Below are 22,372 nucleotides of genomic sequence, written 5' to 3'. Positions count from 1 at the left end.
CAAGATGCTGCAGATGTTTTATCAGTCTGTGGTGGTAGTGTGTTGTTTTATGCTGCAGTCTGCTGGGGAGGCAGCATCAGACACAGAGATGAAGGCGGTTGGACAGACTGGTCAAAGAGCTGGTTCTGTGGTTGGAGCCAGGTTGGACACACTGGAGGAGGTGGTGGAGAGATGCACTGTCAAGATGTTCGAGGCCATCTTGAAATACCCGGATCATCCGCTGCACCAAACCTTTATTGACCCAAAAAACAGCAGTGGACGGCTCCTCTTTCTCTGTTGCAGGACGCAGAGATACAAAAGATCCTTCGCTCCTACAGCCATCAGGCTGTCTCATTCTATCAGAGCTAACAGACTGAACTGAATTTCCCCTCTGGATAAATAAAGTAATTAAGTAATTTTAGCTTTAATTTTGTTTTATTTTATTTATTTATCAGTCTCATTTGTGTAGATCAAGTGTGAAGGTGTTCAGTAAAGAGCTGGGTCTTCAGTCTCTTCTTAAAGATTGATAGAGACTCAGCAGATCGGATGGAGTTTGGAAGTTCGTTCCACCACGGGGGCACTACAGAGAAGAAGAGTCTATATACTGCAGTTTACAACTGGAGCGATGCTGTGCACACAGCAGATCCAGTGGTTAGATTTTGTGCAGCCAGCATCAGACTGCCCCTCTGCTTGTCCACATCCAACGCGTCATTTTGATTAATTATTCTACATTTTCTTCTGCACATCCACAGGCATGTTGGGGACTGACACATGGTCACAAACATTTAAAACAGTTCCATGAAAAATTGTGAATCACTTTAAAGTTCTTTCACCACTTATAACTCCCTGAGGACCATCAGTTCTTGCCAGTCTTTCACCCATTCTTTCCATCCTGGACACTGGGTAAACGGGGTGAGTTTTTCAAAACTAAAGTTAAAGAATGATTCCCATCCAAGAAAATAATCTGTTTCTTTTAAAGAAAACTCTCTTGTAGATTTCTAAAACGTCCTGCATCATAGTGTGAATAGCTCTGTGATTATAGGAAGGGAAAAGTGTATGTGATGTGCCATGATTGTCACAGCCTTTCATGCACCAATAATAATAATAATAATAATAACTTAGGGTGACTGGCCACTAGACTGGTGTGACCATAACAGGCTATCTGGCTTATACATTACCATAATACACATTCGACCATAAAGTTGGAATACAATATTTTTACCTCTTTACATTAAATGATTGTGACAATGTGATTTATACTGACAGATAAAGTGTATATCTTCTTAAAACTTTATTAATCAATGTCTTCTAAACATATCACAAAATGAAGCCACAATTAACAGAGGATTGTGTCTGAAAACAAAATTATTCCAACTTTATGGGCGACCGTGTACCTGAAAGTATAGGAGGACAAAAAAGTCTAGTTTTCATCCCTATTCTGTTTTTGTTTCAAATATTGAAAATTGTGCAAAAATGTACTTAAGGCCAAAACAGAGAGTTTGTCACAAGGTTTAGTGTGATGAAGAGAGATGCAGCTGCTTAAAGAAAAGCCTCAGTGGGAAAATCACTGGATCTTTTTCTAGTTTCACCTCTAAGATCCCACTTGGTTTTCAGGAAATAAAGCCTAGAAACTAATTTCAACTGCGTCAGTCAACGGAAATGAGAACCTGGGTCTGAATGAAGCATAGAGCATAACAGCTATTATAATTATTAGCTGGGGTTTTATTTATGATGATGTAAGCGTTTCCAGGAACGCTTTGTTTTATGTCGGAGTGTGTCATTTTCTGCTGGGGCGTCAGTGCCTGAGTGGCAACTGGATGATGTCCAAGAGCAAAACATCTGCCATCAGTACGGACTCCACAGTGGCTCAACATCCAGCAGCTCACAATCAGGTGAAAAAGAAACGGTCATGGCACCGTTTAAAAAGCATTCCATTAAAGAGGTCATTTGCAAAGAGGGGAAAAAAACGTTACTGTTTATGTGGATAATTACTGTAATTAACTTCAAATACTAGCCATTAGTGCTTTAGCATCAGGTAAATGGGTGTTGGTCATTACAAGCTTATTTATCATGTTAATGGCTGAAATGCCCCATCACTTCTGAATAACACCAATATCCATATTACATCAAAACAGACTGTATGAATACTCTGCAATTCCCTCAGTATAAAAGCCTTTACAATGAAGTCTGACCTTAAAGTCAGCATCTGGCAGACATGTAAGAAAAAAGGATGCAATCCGGTTTCATTCACTGTGACACTGTTGTTGATGCACCAATGATTGCTTCCATCCCTGTTGCAGTAATTATGGAAAATGGACTGCACTTATATGGTGCTTTTCTACCTTTACAGATAAAGTGCTTTACAATTCGTTACTCATTCACCCATTCACACACACCAATGGTGACAAAGCTGCCATGCAAGGTGCTCCCCTTTCCTTTGGGTGCAACTTAAATTGTTGCCCCACAACATTTGAAAACATGGACAGGAGGAGCTGCAGCTCAAACATCTAACCATGTGAATAGTCGATTCCTTAGGAAGGTTCCTAACACAGTGAAATGAGTGAGTGAAGTACATTTTTTGCATATCTTTCATTGATTTAAATGTGGGTTGACAGGAGGGTGAGTGTGAGCAACCACTATTTTGTTTCACTTTTGTGACTGGTTGCCTATATTACTTTTTTAACTTCAGTTCCAGCAGTGTAAGCACCTGTCCATCTTTGAAGCATCGACTTCACTACAACAGACACACAACAATAAAACTCGATGATGACACATAAACTTGTAGCCTACTGTAAGTGCAATCAGATTCTTTTAACCCTTGTGAGTCTCCTTCACACCTTTTATTGACCCCATGATGTTTTCAATCGAGGCCAAGGAAAAGTGGCAACAACATGCAGCCCCGGTCACCTGACATCCCGTCCCACATACCAACTTGTCCCACTTTCCTCTTCAGAACCTCAAAACTCATACTCCACCCAGGCATTGAGGTCCACCGCAGTGGCTGTCAGTGTGTTCCCATCGATGATCTCAGGGACTATATACAGTTTATACTATACATACATACAGTGGTGGAAGAAGTATTCGGCTGTATTTGGGGCGGCTGTGGCTCGGTTGGTAGAGTGGTCGTAAATCGATCGGAAAGCTGGAGGTTCGATCCCTGACCATGGCAACCTACATGTTGAAGTAGTCTTGAGCAAGATACTGAACCCCGAAAGGCTCACAATGCTGCGTTCATCGTTGTATGAATTAACTCAATGGTGGCAGGTGGTACCAGTGTGCCCTGGTAGCCTCTGCCACCAGTATGAATGTGTGTGTGAACGGGTGAATGAGCGCAGTCTGTAGTGTAAAGCGCTTTGGATAAAAGCGCTATATAAGTGCACTCCATTTACCAAGTATTCAGGTCTCTTACTTAAGTAAAAGTACTAATACCACACTGTGACATTACTCCACTACAAGTAAAAAGTCATTTTTCACTTTTTTTTCTGAATTAGTATTATTTAACCACTAATTACACACACTGTGGTAAGCGGAGCAGTGTGTGGGACATGCCAAAATCACAAACATCCAATGAATAAAAAACACATTTTAGTACACTTATCATGGTAATGATATGTGTGTACATGTTTTGCAATTTATAATAAGAATAAGAATAATAAGAGTTTCATTATTTTTGCTACATTTTCATGATGACTGAGCGATTCTGATGAGGACACCAAAAGACACTTTATAGTGATATTGACTCTAAAACTTGCTTGAATAAAAGTACAAAATTACCAGCACCTAAAGTATCAAAAGTAAAAGTTATGCAGAATGGCCACACTCAGATTGTTATATATATTCCAAATATATTATTAGATTATTTGTACTGATGCATTTATGTTTAGCATTTTACCGGACTCATTTAAACTACTTAATATACTGTTATGAGGTATAATTTAAAAAATGTCACTTTGGACACACTTCAAATCACTTCGCTAGTTGTAGTGGAGTAAAAAAAAAATATTTGTCTCAAAATGTATTTGAGTAGAAGTACAAAGTTACATAAAATTGAAATACTCAAGTAAAGAACATTTACCTCAAAATTGCACTGAAGTATAGTACTTGAGTAAATGCACTTAGTTACATTCCACCACTGCTTGCAATATCTAATCTGACCTTTTCCACCAACTTCTTGCCAGTTTGTGTGAGTTGTGCCTCATGCCTTTGTTACCTGTTTCCTGGAACCTGTTACTTATACCTGCCTGCTTGTCTTCCTGCCTGTTCTTTGCCTAACCCTTTTTGATGAGTTTGCCTGCTCAGACTGCCTTCTGGTTTTGACCTTTGCCTGCCTTGAGACCCTGTAAGTTCTTGCAATCACACCATTAAATCATTGAGCTGATTCTGTCAGTCTGTATCTCTTCCCTTTCCCTCTTGCCTGAATTTAACCTCAAGCAAAAGGGCCAGGCGGCTAAATATTATGTGTACAGTGTTGTTGTTTTTTGTGTTTTTTTGTTTTGTTTTTACAGCTCAGCAATAATGAGAGCAGGGTCTGAAATAATTAGCAGCATGAGTCCGTTCTGATCAGCATCACTGTCTAAACAAGTTTCATACGGCACAGAAATGTGATACAGGTAACAGGTGATTTCCATTTTTAGTAATATACTTAGATTTATGTGAAAAAATGCCAAATTATATCAAAATCAATACATTTTTACATACATTTTACATTTTTACATTATATATATATATATAGAAAACCATGGGAAATGACTAGATATCAGCTCTTAAATTAAACTCTTATGAGCTATTGTTGTTGTTATTATATTTGTCCAAACAAATGTACCTTTAGTTGTACCAGGCATTTAAATGAACAAGAAATTGAAGGAAACAATGGTCTAATAATTTTTTCCATGACTGTATATGTACATATAATAGTATAAATATATATTGATTTGGACACCCAAGTCAATTCTGTCAGTCTTCCTTCCTGTGTTTGAATGCAATGAATTTCAAGCTCATAGTAGTTAGTGTTATATTCATCTAAATTATCATCACCCATGTGTGAAAACTGATTGTGGCAATCAAACAAAAAGAAGAATAGAATGAATATAAATGATTGTGGCATTCATCAGTGTGATAGATTCCTGAGGGAGTAGGGGAATGATGACAAACTGATCATGTGTCTCACTTTGTTTACCTAAATGTCGGCCGGCCAGGACAGCTGGGTTCATTTACCCTCGGATCACTGAGGGTAAACCGTTCCAAAACACGCAAAAATATCTGGGGACTGTGAAGCCAACATGACCAGGTAAGTGTCCGTTAGTATTTATTTGTGCAAAATAATCCTTGTAACTGCTGCCATCACACCTCATTTTGCCCAGTGGGTGCTGTGTATTTGTCCTATTTTCCCTCCTCCGTGTCTCGCTGAGTCTGGAAATGACAGGGTTGTACGGCAGCTTCACCTCCCCCAACTTCCCCCAGCCATACCCTGACAACCAGCTCATAGTGTGGAACATCACAGTCCCAGATGGCCACAGGGTAAAACTTTACTTCAGCCACTTCAGCATGGAACCCTCAAACCAGTGTGAATATGACTACATCCAGGTAACATGCTGGTGAAACTCCAACTCCCATTATCTGCACTGTTGTTTGTAGCATGCTCGCTAAAAAAGGGCCTATGACCTTGTCAAACCAGGTTTTGGCAGAGGGGAACGAAACCTTGCGGTTCTGCGGTGAGGAACAGAAGAACTCTGAAAGCACCCCGAGGAACACCATCATCCTGTCAGCCGGGAACCTCATGTCAGTGGTCTTTAGGAGTGACTACTCTAACGAGGCCCGATTCACGGGCTTCCAAGCATTTTACACAGCAGAAGGTGATGCAGTATAGTGACATTTGTTGCCAGAAGGCAGATATATTTTTGGTGGCTGTAATTACACCGAGCATTGCGTAATGGTGTTTGAAAAAAAAATATGAGCAGAATTATATAATACAGGAATATATAGTAACGTTTTAAAATCAAGATTAAGAGGCTATACGCATGTTGTGATGCAATGAAGTAATTAAAGGTACAGTATGGGATTTTGGAGAACAAAATTTATTTTTTTGTTCTCATTTCCAGGTCGTCAAATACTGACACTTCACTAGTACCAGCCCAAAGCGTCTATTTGACGACGAGATTCAACAATCGACTATCTTTGTTGAGAATTGCATGCTGCACCTTTAATACTTTTCCATAGTAAACAGCCTGTTGCAGCACTGTTTTTAATCATTTCTTTCAACGTTTAGTTTAGTTTCTGCCAACTGACTTTATGTGTGAGCTAGCATTGCGACAAACCAGTTTCGAAGCCCTCATTAACCACTCACCAATCCATACCTGGGGTAAAAAAGAGGCTACGCTATTTCAACCCCCCTTAGGCCAGATTATACCACATGATGAACAACCTCACAACAATCTTGAAAACTAAAATACACAAAATGTAATTACTTAAATGCCATTGCAAACTAATCAAGAGCAGACTACAATGAAGCATAAGCTATGCATGAGTATATATATGAGTATATTTTTGTACTTATACTATACTTTTCTTTCTTCTCATTTGTTAAGTGAAGGTCAAATCTGATGATTTTGTGATTGCTAATTACTATTGTTTCTCCAATTTCTAAATTTGTAATTGTATTTTATCTATTACTTAATGCTAAATCCAGTACATTATTCCCACAAGTTACCTTAGTTATTAAAAACATGAGGAGAGATATACTTTGGCCTAGCCCAAAATATATACATTAGGATGAAAAGCTCTGGACATTGAAATACAGATGTATTTATGAAAACACTTAGCCCACTTCAACCCTAGGTATAGTCTGGGAAGGGGGTATATTTTGGGCTTTTACACTGAACACTCCAGAAAGATCCAATTTTAGGCACATTATGACCTGACATCCATACGTTCTCCATGTTAAGTATATTCATGGATGAAAAAATAAATACACAGTAACTTTTCTCTGTCTCTTTTAGATATCAACGAGTGTCTGTCAAAGATAGATGGGGAGCGAGTGTGTGACCATTTTTGCCACAATTACATCGGTGATTATTACTGCACATGTAGACAAGGTTACCTTCTCCATGACAACAAAAGATCCTGCACAGGTAAGAGCTGTGCAGACTACATCTCAAGAGCCATATTCATCTGATAGAAGTGAGTCAAAAGCCATACAGTAAGGTTAAGTGTTAATAGCTTGTCTTCAACCAAATACGCTGCTACCAGGCACAACAGATTCAATGGTAATGAAGAAAAGCAATTTCCATTAATGTGTATTGACTTATCTGATGTATATGGCTTTGACATATTTCAATTCTGTAGTATTTGTTGATTATATAATAAAATAATGGCTACGTCTTTCAGTCAGCACAATATGTCCATGTTGTGTTGCAGTGTTCAAATTACAAAATGCTGCTATGCTGTGGATGCAAATGAGATTATGGTGCTGTGTTGTAATTACACTGAATTATGGGGAGAAAAGGCCATTCGTCTTTCGAAATGTTCACAATATTTCACAGCTCTGCAGGTCAAATCTTCAAAAAAATAAATAAAACATTTTCTGTCTTTACACACAGGGCACACAGTTGATCATTCTAGATGGATTTCATTCTATCATAGATGGCCTGTGCTCACTTATTTCAGACTGAAAAAGACACACTGATGCATAAAGCAGTTGATCTCAGCCAGCTGGTGTAAGGCAAGGTTAATTACTGTCGATTCCTAAGGGAAAATCAACTTCAAAATGGCATTAAAAATTGATACCTGTGTGCAGCATAAATAGTGAACTGACACTGGGTAATTAATCACAATTACCAGTTGATGTGCCTAAAATTATTATGCTTTGCCGGAGGAAAAGGGGTGACAAAACAAATCATGCAATGAATAGGCAAAAAAATGATTATCTGCCTACAGATTGTACTAATTATATGAATTACAGGAACTCAGCCTCTTTGCGATACTCATTTGTTTTTCTCTGTAACAACATCTGCACACTTGCCGGGGCAATAATGCAAACGTAAATGAGCGCCATCATTTATGATGCCAGGAAATGACTCAATTGACGTGGAAAAAACATTTTCTTCAAACAGAAAAACTTTTATTTTTGTGCTGCAGGTATACGATTATTCAAATGAACATGCAAGGGTTTGGATGCTGTGAAAAGATCTACAACATGCTTTAAAAAGGTGGGATTTTAACGATTGTGCGAATCTTCCTTACAGTGCCATGCCTAAACCAGGTGCTGACCTCGCTGTCGGGGGTTTTAACCAGTCAGGACTACCCGAGCCCCTACCCATCTATGAGTCACTGTGACCACACCATCCGCCTGCCGGAGGGCTACAGAATAATTCTGGACTTCCTGGAACCTTTTGACATAGAGGGACACTCAGATGTCCCCTGTCCATATGATATGTTGAAGGTTAGTCATGTGACATCAAATCATGACACACACACACACACACGCACACGCACACACACACACACACACACACACACACACACACACACATACACACACACACACACACACACACACACACACACACACACAGAGGAATATTCAAATTCAAATTCAAATTCAGAAGTACTTTATTTATCCAGAGGGGAAATTCAGTTAGTCTGTTAGCTCTGTTAGAATGAGACAGCCTGATGGCTGTAGGAGAGAAGGATCTTTTGAATCTTTCAGTCCTGCAACGGAGAGGGAGGAGCCGTCCACTGTTATTTTTTTGGTCCATAAAGGTTCTGTGTAGCGGATGATCTGGGTATTTCAAGATGGCCTGGAACATCTTGACAGGTCATCTCTCCACCACCTCCTCCAGTGTGTCCAACCTGGCTCCAACCACAGAACCAGCTCTTTAGACCAGTCTGTCTAACCGCCTTCATCTCTGTGTCTGATGCTGCCTCCCCAGCAGACTGCAGCATAAAACAACACACTACCACCACAGACTGATAAAACATCTGCAGCATCTTACTACAGATGTCAAGAGATCTGAGCTTCCTTAAGAGCGTTTTTGTAGAGATCGTCAGTGTTTAGGGACCAGTCCAACTTATTATCCAGGTACACACCTAGATACTTATAACTTGGCACCACCTCGATGTCCACCCCACAGGTATTCACTGACTGAAGAGGAGGCTTGAACCTGCAGAAATCTATGATCGTCTCCTTTGAGTCTTTGAGGTGATCAGTAGGAGATAGTTCTTGTGACTCCAGTCACTGAAGGTTTTTATCAGATCCCTATATTCAGACTCCTGTCCATTCCTGATACACGCAACAATAGCAGAGTCGTCCAAGTATTTCTGGATGAGGCCTATCGACCTCTTTCAGACATTTTTGCATGGCACAATAGGAAAAGCACATGCGTATTTATTAATAATAGCTGCATTCCACTGAGGGAAGGCCCTGTTATTGTGCATGTTGGCTCACTGGAATAGTTTAATGGAATGCAGCCATTGTTAGTGTTATCAGTTTAAGGGTCCATGAATAAGCAATGTATTCCTCCTCATGCCTGTTGAGGCAGTCTGTTAGTGACTTGTCCTCCTCGGGTGATATACTATACGGCCACACGGTTTCCTGCATAATGAAGTTTGGCTGGACATGAATCAGTCAGGCATTTAATGAATCTTCTTATTTGATGTTCCTTTGTTTCTAAAGATTTCAACAGCTGGACAGGAGTACGGACCCTTCTGCGGATCAATGCCACCGGGTCGCATCGACACAGGAAGTTACCAAGTGCATATTGCGTTCAGATCCGACTCCAGTGGGAAAAACAAGGGGTGGAAGATCAAGTATACCAGTATCAAGGCTCAATCCTGATGGCTTGTTGACACGAACAATGTATGTACACTAGCGCTCAAGGGTTTGGGATCACCCAGAAAATGTGGTTTTCCATGTTTTATTCATGAAATGAGTTACAAAGTTATTCAAAAATATAGTAAAGACATTGACAAGGGTAGAAATAATAATTATAACCTGTACAAATCTCCAACTTTACCTCTAGATACTCAGCCAGCCTGAAGAAGGATCATTTACTGTTTCTCAAATCAGCACAAAACTGTTTTCAGCTGTGTTAACATAATGCACAGGTGTTTTAATGATCAATGAGCATTTCAACACTATAAATGTGGATTAACAATGTGCCACTGGAACACAGGAGTGTTGGTTGCTGACAATATATAATAGATATTTCATAGGAAAATCAGCCATTTTGCTGCTTTAATTTCACCACCACAGAAGAGGACTGGGGCCAGGTAGGAGAAAAAAATAATCAGAGGAGGATTTCTTTTATTCATTATTCAGTTCGAAAAAAAAGTCGAAATAAGAATAAAGTTGAGACGTCAAGAATAATGTTGACATATGATTTTTTTTTTAAAGTCCAAATGATGAGTATAACATGAACTTTTTGTTTTCGGTAAATTTGGAAAGATATTCACAGATATGTGTCAATAAGTCAGCAGAGGAACTTTGTTTTAGAAAAATGGTGTCACCTCTATCCGAACAATCAGGTAGACTGAAAGCTACAACTTGATTTACATCAGTTTCATAAAATGAGCAATAATCACAATATTTAAGGGTGTAGTGATAAAAAAAAAAAATCCCCCTACACATAAATGAGCTATTCTTGGAAGTAGCTGCCATAAATATTGTTTTGGGAAAATCTGCTTGTGATTTTTTTAGACATATATTGTATTATATTATATATTATACATGTTTTTTCATTGTATTTCAACTTTTTTTCCCCCGACATTGTATTTCGACTTTATTCCCATCATTTTTACTTTTTTTCTCAAATTTAATGATTTTTTTCTTCTCCTACCTGGCCCTAATCCTCTTCCATACACCACCTCAATCCAATTTTAACCACTTTTATATCATGGACTCTATGGGAGCTTCCTTCTTCTCTTAACTCCTCCCCCATGCACTCGCTCCTTCTGCTTATTCTGCCACACACCTGAAGCTCATCTGCTCATTATTTCCTCAGTACTTAAGCCTGTCAGTTTACCTGTGTGAAAAGTTTGCCAGATCTTAGTATGTGCTTGGGCCTGTTTAGTATCCTGCCTGTTTAGTACTCACCTGTTACCTGTTGTGGGTCTTGCCTGAAGTCTCTGCACCTTTGCCTGGAACTTTGTTTTACCTTTTTGGAACGGACTGTTCTGTAAATTGACTGTTTTCTTGAGTAAACCCTGTTTTTGCCGTACTCCTTTCTTTGCCTGTGATTCTGCGTGTGGGTCCTCTCTGATCTGTGACACTTTTGTATTAGGCTTTTTAATATTGTGTTACTTCTGTGAATAAACTAAGAGTCAAAGACTGAAAAGACACTTTGAATTATTGATTATAAACATTACAGGCTCAAATAATAATTGGCATTTTTTTTGTAACATGTTGTCTTTTATAGTAATTTGCATATTAAAACATGCAATTTGAGAAAACTACAAAAAACTATTGTCTTAATGTAAGTGATCAACTGGGAAACTTGTATAGAGATATACATTTGTGAACATGTTTACCCTATTAACCTGTACAAAAGATAATTGCCTTAATGTAAGCAATCTTAGTTACATTTTCCCTCTATTCATCTTCCTCTCTTGCTTAATTTTAAGCCACAGGTGAACAGGCAATGATTTAAATAAAAATAACAAAATAAAAAAAGTGTTTCTCAAAGTACTGTAGCTGAATCAAACTGCTGTGTTTTTTTCCATCTGAAGACAGAAACACATGTTTAATGCTCTGGCAGAAAAGACATTAAGTCCTTGCAGTATTCAGTCAGTCAGTCTGGTCTAAGAAGCGGTGAATGTTAGTCGTTTAACCTTCATACATTATGCAGCTTGTTCTCAGTAATCGCGGCTCCACTCCTCTATCAAAATAGTCATTATAGGGTTCTTCAGTCCCATGAAATTGCCTCTCATTTGACACTTTTGCATTCACTCGCCAACATTTCCTCCATCTGTGGCCTACAAGTGGGGCGAAGGAGCATGTCTGAATGCGTGGGTGTGAGAAAGAAACGCACTTGCGTTGATTTATGTTTCTCTTGCTCCGATGTTTGATTTTCTTTTCTTCGTGTTGCTAGAAATTAGGCCAAAGCCATTTTTTCTGAACTTTTTTCAAACCTCATTATGTTACCTTTGACTATACTGGGGGTTTTTTTGTACTTTGAAGGCCACGATAACTAAGGCACGGTAAGGTACGTACTGACCCATTCATCACCTTGACATTTGCAACCCGACAGAATCATGAGGCCTTAGGTGGACATGTGTTCTCTGACCACATGGGATAAGGTTTGTTTCCAGCATGAAATGCCCAGACAGTCCTCAGGGCACCTGGGTGCTTACAGAGCAAACCTGCAGTTGTTACCTTGGCACTGTAAACTTACAATCTAATCCGCCAAGACAGTGTGACACATGCACAATCGACTGCTTCCACTCACTTCTAACTGTTCAAGCCTAGATGGAGCCAGTTCCACAGGAATTACGCCCACCATGAAACCTATTAACCAACTACTGGAAAATATCTAGCAGCAGCATGCAGCCAGTAGGTTTAGAGCTAACATGCCCATCATTATTTTATTGACAGCACTGGATGACATGCTTTAAGCTTTAAGCTACTATATGTGAAGAGAAACAAGAGGTTCACTATCAGAAAATGTACTGTTTTTGATGTGTTTAAGCATTCATAAATTGGTATTTAAATGTTATTTTCACAAAGAACAGCTCATCACTTTGAGATGAAATATTAAGTTCTGTCTCACGACACAATTGGTTGACTCTCAAGAATAGAGAATCGTGTCTGTCAGTGAGATTTGTCAGCGCATAACTCTCCATGCACTTAATGTCCATTAAAAAAAGGACATCAGCACTGTCAAATGTTTGAGGGCTGTCATACTGCACAAATAAAAAAAGACAAGTACTGAGCGTCGTAAAAAAAAAAAAAAAAGTGTACAGGCAAGAAAGTATAGTTAGATACACTATACACTTTTTTTTTTAAATCTCTCAATATTCTGTTGTGAAGATGTAGAACTGGCTGCTGTAAAGGGATCTTTTAGTCATGCAGGGGGAAAATCATCTCAACTCTCCCTTGTTATTGTTGGTATTCAAATATTCTTTTTCCTTTATTAAATCTTTACCTCCAAATATGCATCAAACGGTTATCTCAAACCATTAGTTTTTCAGCTGAAGTTCATACATTTTTCACTCTTGATGCTAAAATTCTTGCAAAGATCTTGGCATGCCAAAAAAAAAAATGTAACGGCTGGTTTATTTTAGAAAATCCCTGCTACCACCATTCAATGTTTATAAAAGGCATCTTAATCACATAATGTGTACACTCATAAAAAAACGTTTTTTAATACATTTGTCGTACGTTTAAATTAAATACAAAGTGTGTATGTGTTGGGGAACTGACACATAACAATTGCTAGGGTTATAATACAGCAGAGAGAAGTTTAGTTTTGGTGAAACTGCGTGATGCAGACACAGTACTGATGAATTATCTTCTTTTCCATGTATCTAATACTAAAGTACAAGGCGACAGTGACATCTCAATCTCATCGCAACACAAAAAGATGATCCCTCTGCAAATTCATCCACCATCATTTGTGTTCATTGTTCAAGAGACTGATGATGAGATGACAGGCATGACAAAGGCTATCTTCTTCATGGACTATGAGTCACACCGACCTGCACACGTTGCACACACCATCTTACATCACGCAGCCACTGGACTGATGCATAACTTCCATAATAGTATATAATCGATGGTGTTAAACAAGCTCTCATCCAGAAATATTGGTTCTTTGCAGCTCATGAGATGAAGCTCTGCCATTCTTTCCCATAATGTGTTCAGCGAAGCTTCCCTGTATGAAATGATATCTTGTCGTACTCTTTATTATTTTAATGATGAATTACTGTGCGTATCGCATTCAAATTTAGCTTTTATACAAATATATTTGGTTGATGTCAGCATTTTTACTATTCCTACCATTCATTGTTCCATGTTTAGATTCTCTAAATGGTCACACATCAGTCAATGATGACATTTTACACCAATAAACACATACAGGAAGACTGGTACAAAACATTTAGGTAAGTGCATATTTACAAAAATGTCTATGGGAAAATGTATGGGAAAACATACATATGGTAAACACATATTTTCAGTCTACTAGTGTCCTTTAAAACTGACAAAAAAAGTAAAAACTATATAAAATTAGAGGCAACATAAAGGTCTCTTTTTGCAGGAATGACTACAGAAGATATAAGCAGGAGCATGTAATCAGGTATCAATAATCTGTTTAAGTTAAACAGGGCTGTCTGACCCACTTCAATTACTCCAAACTAACACTTTAATGCAATGACTTTAGCAAATATGCTTGTTTGCTTGCTTTGCAAGAGTTAGATGAGAAGATTGAAACGACTATGAGCCAGCAGCATAGCTTGGCACAAAAACTTGAAACAAGGAAAAACAGCGAGACTGAATCTGTCTGAAAGGTAAGAAAATTTGCCTACTAGGACCTCTAACGATCACCAGTTAACATATTATATTTTGTTGGTTTAATCATACAAAAACAAAGTGTAAACCAGACAAAATGTGGTTTTACAGGTGCACTATTTCTTGGCTGGGTATAGTGGCTTTCTGGAGTCTTGTCATTGCTGTGAGGTTGCCAGACACCCAGTAGAGACTACAGGAAGATAAACTGTGTTAATTAGTGAGATTACGAGGTGCTGGTAGGTGGAACCTGTTACTAGCTGCTAGCTCCAGCTTCATACTGGACAAAGATCTTCTCATCCAACTCTCAGAAAGCCAATAAGCATATTTCTCAAAATATTTTGCTTTAGGTTTCCCATGGATATGTTTATCTGTGATTACTTTCACAGCACGGCATCATCAAAATAAGGAGCCAATAGAAAGTTATTGCCAGTGGTTAACGCTATGCCTTTGATAAACATGACTTGTGCAAATAACTCTCCTTCCACTTGAGGCAAACACATTCAAGTGGTTTACAAATTTTACAAAATGAACATCAACATTATAAACATTCATGGATTCCAGCATTATGGATTTTTATCAGTAACCCAGGGTAAAGCCCATTCTTCTGACCCTGAGGCAGGTAGTGTGAATCCTTATCAGTCTCTGCTCAGGTGAAAGCTCGGCCTAGTTGCTGCCTTTGGCTGGCGTTTCTTCAGCCTCCTCTGCGCTCTGCTCACTGTCCTGCTGTGTGTTGCTCCTGATGGACTGCACGGCCTGAGCCTGCTGGAGACGTCCGCTCAGCTCGGCTTCGCAGGCCTGCAACAGTGCAGACGTCCTTGTTGTGTCCCAGCCTAGCACCTGCTCCATCGCTTCCACCCCTCTGGACACAACTGCCTAAAGAGACATGGAAGAGGCTTCGTTTTAAGCACCAGAAATGTGAAAACGTGAAACTTTACACTGGTTTATCATGTTTACAGTCATGGAAAAAATTATTAGACCACCCTTTTCCTTCAATTTCTTGTTTATTTTAATGTCATTTTCCATGGTTTTCTCTATAATAACCAAAATAATTATCAAGAAAACCATGGAAAATGGCTAGATATCAGCTCTTCAATTAAACTCTTATGAGGTATTATTGTTGTTATCTTAATATTTGTCCAAACAAATGAACCTTTAGTTGTACCAGGCATTAAAATGAACAATACATTGAAGAAAACAAGGGTAGTTTAATAATTTTTTCCATGGCTACTGATACACATGTGGAAACCAATAAATATAAATCAGACATTCTCTTAATAAATCTCATCCTTTGTGAATCTGTGAAGTTTTTGTTGACACTGTGCAAATGAGAGACAACATCTTACATCTTATTTGACTTGTTATTTAGCTGAATTATGCTGCCTGCTGAATTATGTAGCAGATAAACTGTTAAGGACTTGCAGTTTTATATAATTGCTTCATCATTTTTACAGTTGATTAGACTCAATAGGGCATGTGGCAGCATAAGCTGCAGAAGTTTCGAGACTGGATCAACAGTGTGGAGTGGATTACCTGCAGATCCTCAGTGGAGAGTCTGGTCTCTGGGCTTGTTTTGCCTTTCAGCACCATCAGTGTCCTGGACATGAATCCAGATGCAGAGTCCACCTCCATGCCATCCACCTCCACATCCCCGTCCCCATCTCCATCTCCAGCCCCTGGCACATTAAAATGGATTCTGTTTCAGGATATTTTGTTGTATAAGGATATGGTTACAATAAATCACTAGGAGAGGTGGGATTATTCAGCAGCAATGGTTCCACCTAGTGGACAAATGGCAAAAGCACAGCTCTTCTCTTACAAGCCATCTAAATATGAGGCTCCGTAGACAATAGACTGATCACTGATTCCCTCTGGTGTTAGAAAATGATGAGAAATAATATCTACAGTTTTTTCATCACAATTTTTTTTTATTGAAAAAGCTTTTGTTTCAAGTAGAATTCTTCCTGTTGGACTCATTTTCGTACACGTTTTCCACTCTGCACACACAAAACTAAAGGATGTTCACATGGATGCATTAAAATATTGATCTATTGAATTCAAATGGTGTTCTCAGTGATTGAACATATAGATTCTTATCATACATGATGTTCAGATCGACAGATTGATTATTTTCACATGATGATTAAGTTTTGCCTGTCTGCAAAACAAGCAGTTTTTGGGTCATTACCTTTCTGCAGGACTACACAATCATAGATTAATATTGATCATTTTGTTGGATGTTGTGCTCATGAATTTGAATTTTTATAGAATAAAGGAAGATAAAGAGCTCCGCTGGCATATAAGTCTCAACGGCAAACATCCTATAAAAAAAAATAATTTATTATATATTTATTTATTATATTTATTATATTATTGCTATAAACTTGAAACTAAACTTCAAATGAAACAATAAAGATTTAAAACAAATTAAATAAAAGAGATGACCACAAGAAGCCATCAGAGCGAAACAACAGATATTACAGAGCATTTCTGATGTAATCAGCACACTCTTAGACAGGGCTGCTTCAGACTTTCTGTTTTAAGGACCTGTTTGCTGTTCAAAAGACACTGAAATAGGTTTTCAGAGGCAATTATGCGTTTCTCCAAGAATAAATATTGCTCTGAAATAGTCTCTATCTTTAACCTGACTCAAATACAAAAACAACTAATCACATAGTTTATATTGTGTTAGAAAGCCACAGTAAAAACTATGGAATACCTTGGGGGTAAACCAAAAACGAATTGTCCGAGATTAGAACTATTTCTAAACTGTTAAAGTGAAAGGATAACAGAGCCGTACCTTCCTGGCTGGGCTGGCTTGGCTCCTCCTGCTGTCTGTCTTCTTTCTCTGCAGCTTTGAGGTAAAGCTGGAGCAGCTCCTTGGACTGCCGCTCCTCCTCTCGTCGGTCCAGAACCCTCTGCAGTGTCTCCTTCAGGTCCTCGGCCTTCTTCTCTTGGAAGCCCATAGCAGAGGCCAGCTCAGGACATGGGGCGTCCACTAAGGTCTGGAACAGCAAGTGAAACAAAGCAATAATATATGATAACTTTGAGAAGCAGGCTGTGATGCCACAGTCTCGGGTACCATTCTCCTGGACAACCTCACCAGTAAATTGGCTGACATCAAAGGATTGTCAGCTGATTAGGCCCTCAGTACCTGGACCCTTTTGAGCTACAAATGCTTAACCCTGTTCTCACTTTGCCTCCCTTCATACAGCTGGCACCCACCCTGCACCAGGAGGCCTGTTGAGATGAGCTGCGGCTTGCCTCGAAAGAAGAAGAGCATCAGGTTTTAAAAAGCGTGCCTGAAGTCAAACAGCTTAGCATTGGCTTGACTTGACTTGCAAAGGAGGAAGTGGCTATGGAAATGGCTGCAATAGATACACCGTGGTAGTATCATATTACATTTAAAAGTTTGATACAATTTTATAAATTATTAGCTACGTACTTACAAAACAAACCACACAGAAGTGCAGTGGTAAAATAAATAAAAGAATGAGAACAAAACTAAAATAAGGTGAAGATAATAAAAAGCAGCAGCAGCGATGCCAATAATGGCAAAGCACTACAAATTAAAGTGGCTGGACTCGACTGTTCCAATTTAAAACAAATCAATACAGCAGGGCTGAATACCGCATAGAAAAGTAAAAACTATTTCTGTGAGTGATTTTGACCATTTTGCATTTATGGACAATGCACAAATGTGTTAAATTTAAAATGACAGAAATGTAATCATAAAATAGATTTCTTACTGCTTAAATTCTTGTTAATAAACATAGTGGAATAATGACTTAAAAATGAATTAAACAAAATGTTTTTTTTCCAAATAAACAAAGAGGAACTGCAGTGCCTAGCTCTCAGACTGCGCATGTCTTTGACCTGCAACATTTCCATGTCTCACACATGTCTCCCAGAGCAAGTCTAACAAATCACTAACAATCATGCAAACTATGCATGTCAACACTGGGCTGGCTCATCTCAAACAAGCCTGTTGTTCTTGCTTTTGCACCTTCATCACCTCCAGAGCACACATGACAAACACCCATGCACTCCTTTCATTGCTGACATTCCTAACTACCCACTCCATTGTTTGTCTTGTGTTAATCGTGTTTTTTTAAGTAAATATCTTGCCTGCACTCCCTCCTTGTCACATTCCCTGAGCCCATTTGTGACTGAGCTATATCAGTCTGTGAAAACACTGATACTACAAATAGTTTACATTGGATTTGTGGACAGTAAGAAACGAAAAACTGAATTTATTCAGCCTTATCATTTAACAGGACAAAGATTAAAAAGATAATAGTGACCACTAAGGAGTAAGTCGTTCTATTTATTTATGTTTTTTTTTTACCAGTGCATTCTGAGAAAGCCATGACCCTAAATACTGTTGGTGAAAGACAGGAATAATGCTGCTGGTACCTGTAAGTCATCCTCAGACATGAGGATGATGCTTGCAATGTCCTGCTTCAGCTGCTGAGCCAGGTGCCACCAGGGTGCTGTAGCACTAGAGGAGTCCACAGCGTCAGCTCCCAGCACCACAGAGTTCCGGGCCATCCAGGCTGTTCCACCATCCACTGCAATGAAAAGTAAATAAGTACCAAAGCAAAATGCATTTCAAATGAAAATGATAATAATCAGTCCAGCAGACTGTAGACAAATCTCAGGCAGAATTAAAGTTACTTACTCTTGCGAACTGGAGACCATGTCTCTTTTTCATGCAACAGCATGAACTTTGTGTTTAAAGGTAAACACAAGAAGTAGGCCTGATCCTGTACTATTGTCCCATCCTCCTCCAGGACCACTGTGACCGGATCAGCAGAGCTAAACCCGAGAAACTCACATCCTGTAGGAAGAACAGAGAAATTACAGATTTTACAGATCTTATGTGAATATCCTTTATCACAGTGTGTTTCACAGGCAGCAACAACACACACCATGTGATCACTGGTGGATTTAAGCAAATACCAACGACTTCTTTAAACAAGTCAATCAATCTAAGCTGTCACCTCTTCTTTCATCACAGCTGTTCCTATTTGTCACATCTAACTTGACCTCAGGCTTGCCTTTTAAAAGTATGTACATACTATGTTAAGGATGAAGCTGTATGTCATCGATGCGTCTCATGAATCTGCCTCTTGTGAATTATGATATGTGTGGCCGAGTTCCCACCAAATCTTTACTGTGATATTTGAATTCACATGTGAAGCATTGATACAAATAAAACCCTTTATAATTTCAACTTCACACGTTCATGAATTTTATGCTACTTTATATTTTTATTATTTATAAATATTGTGATTTTAATTCTGTTAGATATATTGTGGTACAATACTGCACTATTACTAAACTATCCAACAGTGTATAAAGTAATTAAAATATGCTCCTACTCCACCAGCGGCAACATTAAAATGCTTACGTTTTAAATAATTAGTAAGTAGTTGAAAAGTATGATATATATATATAATAACATGCCTGAGAGGGACCAGTCCGCCCAAGACTTTAGTACTTTAGGTACAGTTTGCTGTTAATAGATAAATGTTCTTTTCTTAAGTGAAATTTTGAATGTAGGACTTTTACTTGTAATAAAATATTTCTATACTGTAGCATTGGTACTTTTACTTAGGTTGTGAGTACTTCTTCCCTGTAATAACATCAAAAAGAGCTCATAAGAGTTTAATTTAAGAGCTGATATCTAGCCATTTTCCATGGTATCCTTGATAATAACCAAAATCATTATCATGAAAACCATGGAAAATGGCTAGATATCAGCTCTTTAATTAAATTCTTATGAGCTATTTTTGTTGTTATCATTATATTTGTCCAAACAAATGTACATTTAGTTGTACCAGGCATTAAAATGAACAAGAAATGAAAGAAAACAAGGGTGGTCTAATCATTTTTCCATGACTGTATGTGCACCGATTATACCGTTTTAAAAGGAAGATACAACATTCAGTACTGCTTAATGCTGTAATATCACATTGAGTGTAGGTCATCTCCAGTTACAGGACTTTATCAAGATCAAACACACATATTTGAGATGTAGATAGTTTAAGCAAACAAAAAGAGATTGTTCAAAGTTGGCAACACCGTCCATGAGAGTGTGTATTCAAGATGTAATATGACAAGGAGCTTCAAGTGTGCACCGATCTGGGCAACGCCTGCTGACTAGCGGTGCAGGAATGAGCAGGACAGGAGGGAGGTCTTGCCCGACTTTTCATGTTTAGTTTCTGCGAGTTTGAACACGATGAAAATGTTGCTGCACTCAGCTTGCCCGTGATCCTGGCAAATAGGGAAGCTTAAACTGTGCAGCAAAATCCCAATGGACATAGTAATAGTGTCTGACAACAGTGCTGAATATTACTCTAACAAGCGTTCTTACTGCTTTCTCTCATCATATTTACTTTCGTATTGTAATTAGACATGTAAAACTCCATGTGCATAAATTAAATTTCACACGTAGATTGTTAAATTTGTACAAATGATGGTGGCGATCTTATTCGAAAAGACGAATAGTGTCCGATTTGGGAAACAGTCTCTATACAGCATAACATTTGTCTTTCACTTTTGTTTAGTAAAAACAGACCTATTTAAATTAAGGTGATCGCTGAATACACTAACGATCATATTTAGCTCAAATGTGTCTCGCATTAGAGCGTTTTATCTAGGTGGAAGCCAAATAATGACCCGACCATTCTTCAGACACGTTTACAAGTTAAACCCGTTAACTTCTAACACAACTCACCTTTTATCTTCAGCTCATCTAAGGAAGGAACCACCAGTCCGTATGATTGCTGTCGTGTGAAATTGCACACCTTACACGGTTTCCTATCTGTCATTCTAGGCTCTGTGCTAAGAAACGTACTTTTCTTCTTTATTTTAACTTAAATGTCAAAAACTGACAGTTGTTCTCGCTAACCACTCAGTCTTTCGTAGTTTCTAGCCAGTTTCGAACACGAAACCGCCGTGGAGGCCTCTTCTTCTTCTTCTGTTTTAGAGTTTAACGGCAGCTTGCTTATGTGTTGCATTACTGCCACCTTCTGGAGTGAGTTAACTCTTGCAGTGGCTCGTCAGACTGATCTTGCTCCTGTTAGCCCTCATCTTTTCATTTCTTCCTTCATATCGTCACACTGTTATAATAATCGCCATTTTTTTTTTTTGCCCAAATCATCTCCTCATTACCACCTATGGTAAAATCGCCTACATCCTCAGTTGATCAGATCATGTGATTTTACCCCTTTAAGATAATGGCCTATGTCAAGTGTGTGATTTAAGCGGATTTATTATGCCTAAGTCAAAATAAAATGTGACTTAGGCAATTTTTTGAACATGCCTTTGTGACTTAAGCAATATATGGTAACACTTTATTTTGAAGGTGTCTACATATGAGTCACACAAGCCTGTCAGAAACATGACATGGGATGTGTCATGAACATTAATGACACTTTGAAGTAACATTGATGCTCATGATAATTGTTATGTCATGTTTCTGACAGGCTTGTGTGACTCTTATGTAGACACCTTCAAAATTAAGTGTTACCATATCTTGCTTAAGTCACAAAGGCATGTTCAAAAAATTGTCTAAGTCATTTATTTATCTTAAGTTACATCATTTACACACAGTGTTATTACTATGCCAATAGCCATCTTTTGTTACATCCTTTTTGAGTGAAATGATCAATAAATGTCATATGATACACTTTTGGTGAAGTTTTTTGTGTTTCCTGCAAAACTTGAAAAAATGAGTAAGGCGATTATTTTAACAGTGTGACGATATCCCCCTCTCTGATATTTATCATACAAATAAGTGTTCCACATGTTTTGGTGCCTGACAAAGTATGGTGAAGTGTGTCCTTCAGATAACTGTGTCCTACTTCATCTCTTTTTTTATATCTCTGT

At 38.4% G+C, this 22,372-nt stretch overlaps 2 protein-coding genes across 3 annotated transcripts; one reads left to right on the top strand and one right to left on the bottom strand.

The window, feature by feature from the left end:
* Positions 1 to 5,163: 5,163 nt before the first annotated feature.
* Positions 5,164 to 11,192, top strand: masp2 (MBL associated serine protease 2). Of its 2 annotated transcripts, none has more exons than XM_059333340.1 (7): positions 5,164 to 5,266; positions 5,340 to 5,562; positions 5,654 to 5,831; positions 6,975 to 7,106; positions 8,220 to 8,416; positions 9,650 to 9,832; positions 9,996 to 11,192. In XM_059333340.1, exons 1-6 carry the CDS (start codon positions 5,259 to 5,261, stop codon positions 9,809 to 9,811), a joined length of 900 nt encoding a protein of 299 aa, XP_059189323.1. In that variant the 5' UTR covers positions 5,164 to 5,258; the 3' UTR covers positions 9,812 to 9,832; positions 9,996 to 11,192. The 2 variants fall into 2 exon arrangements, with proteins under 2 accessions (XP_059189323.1, XP_059189322.1); XM_059333339.1 differs by having other exon boundaries at positions 5,183 to 5,210; positions 5,244 to 5,266; positions 9,650 to 11,192.
* A 1,880-nt stretch (positions 11,193 to 13,072) lies between these two features.
* On the bottom strand, positions 13,073 to 21,490 carry dffa (DNA fragmentation factor, alpha polypeptide). Its single transcript, XM_059332277.1, has 6 exons — positions 21,219 to 21,490; positions 19,158 to 19,316; positions 18,893 to 19,047; positions 17,277 to 17,481; positions 16,010 to 16,152; positions 13,073 to 15,352 (listed from the first exon to the last, which is right to left on the bottom strand). Exons 1-6 carry the CDS (start codon positions 21,310 to 21,312, stop codon positions 15,143 to 15,145), a joined length of 966 nt encoding a protein of 321 aa, XP_059188260.1. The 5' UTR covers positions 21,313 to 21,490; the 3' UTR covers positions 13,073 to 15,142.
* Between the last annotated feature and the right edge of the window lie 882 nt (positions 21,491 to 22,372).

This window comes from Centropristis striata, chromosome 5, assembly GCF_030273125.1.
Source record: "Centropristis striata isolate RG_2023a ecotype Rhode Island chromosome 5, C.striata_1.0, whole genome shotgun sequence".
NCBI lineage: Eukaryota > Metazoa > Chordata > Actinopteri > Perciformes > Serranidae > Centropristis > Centropristis striata.
This window is presented reverse-complemented; position numbering and strand designations above follow the sequence as displayed.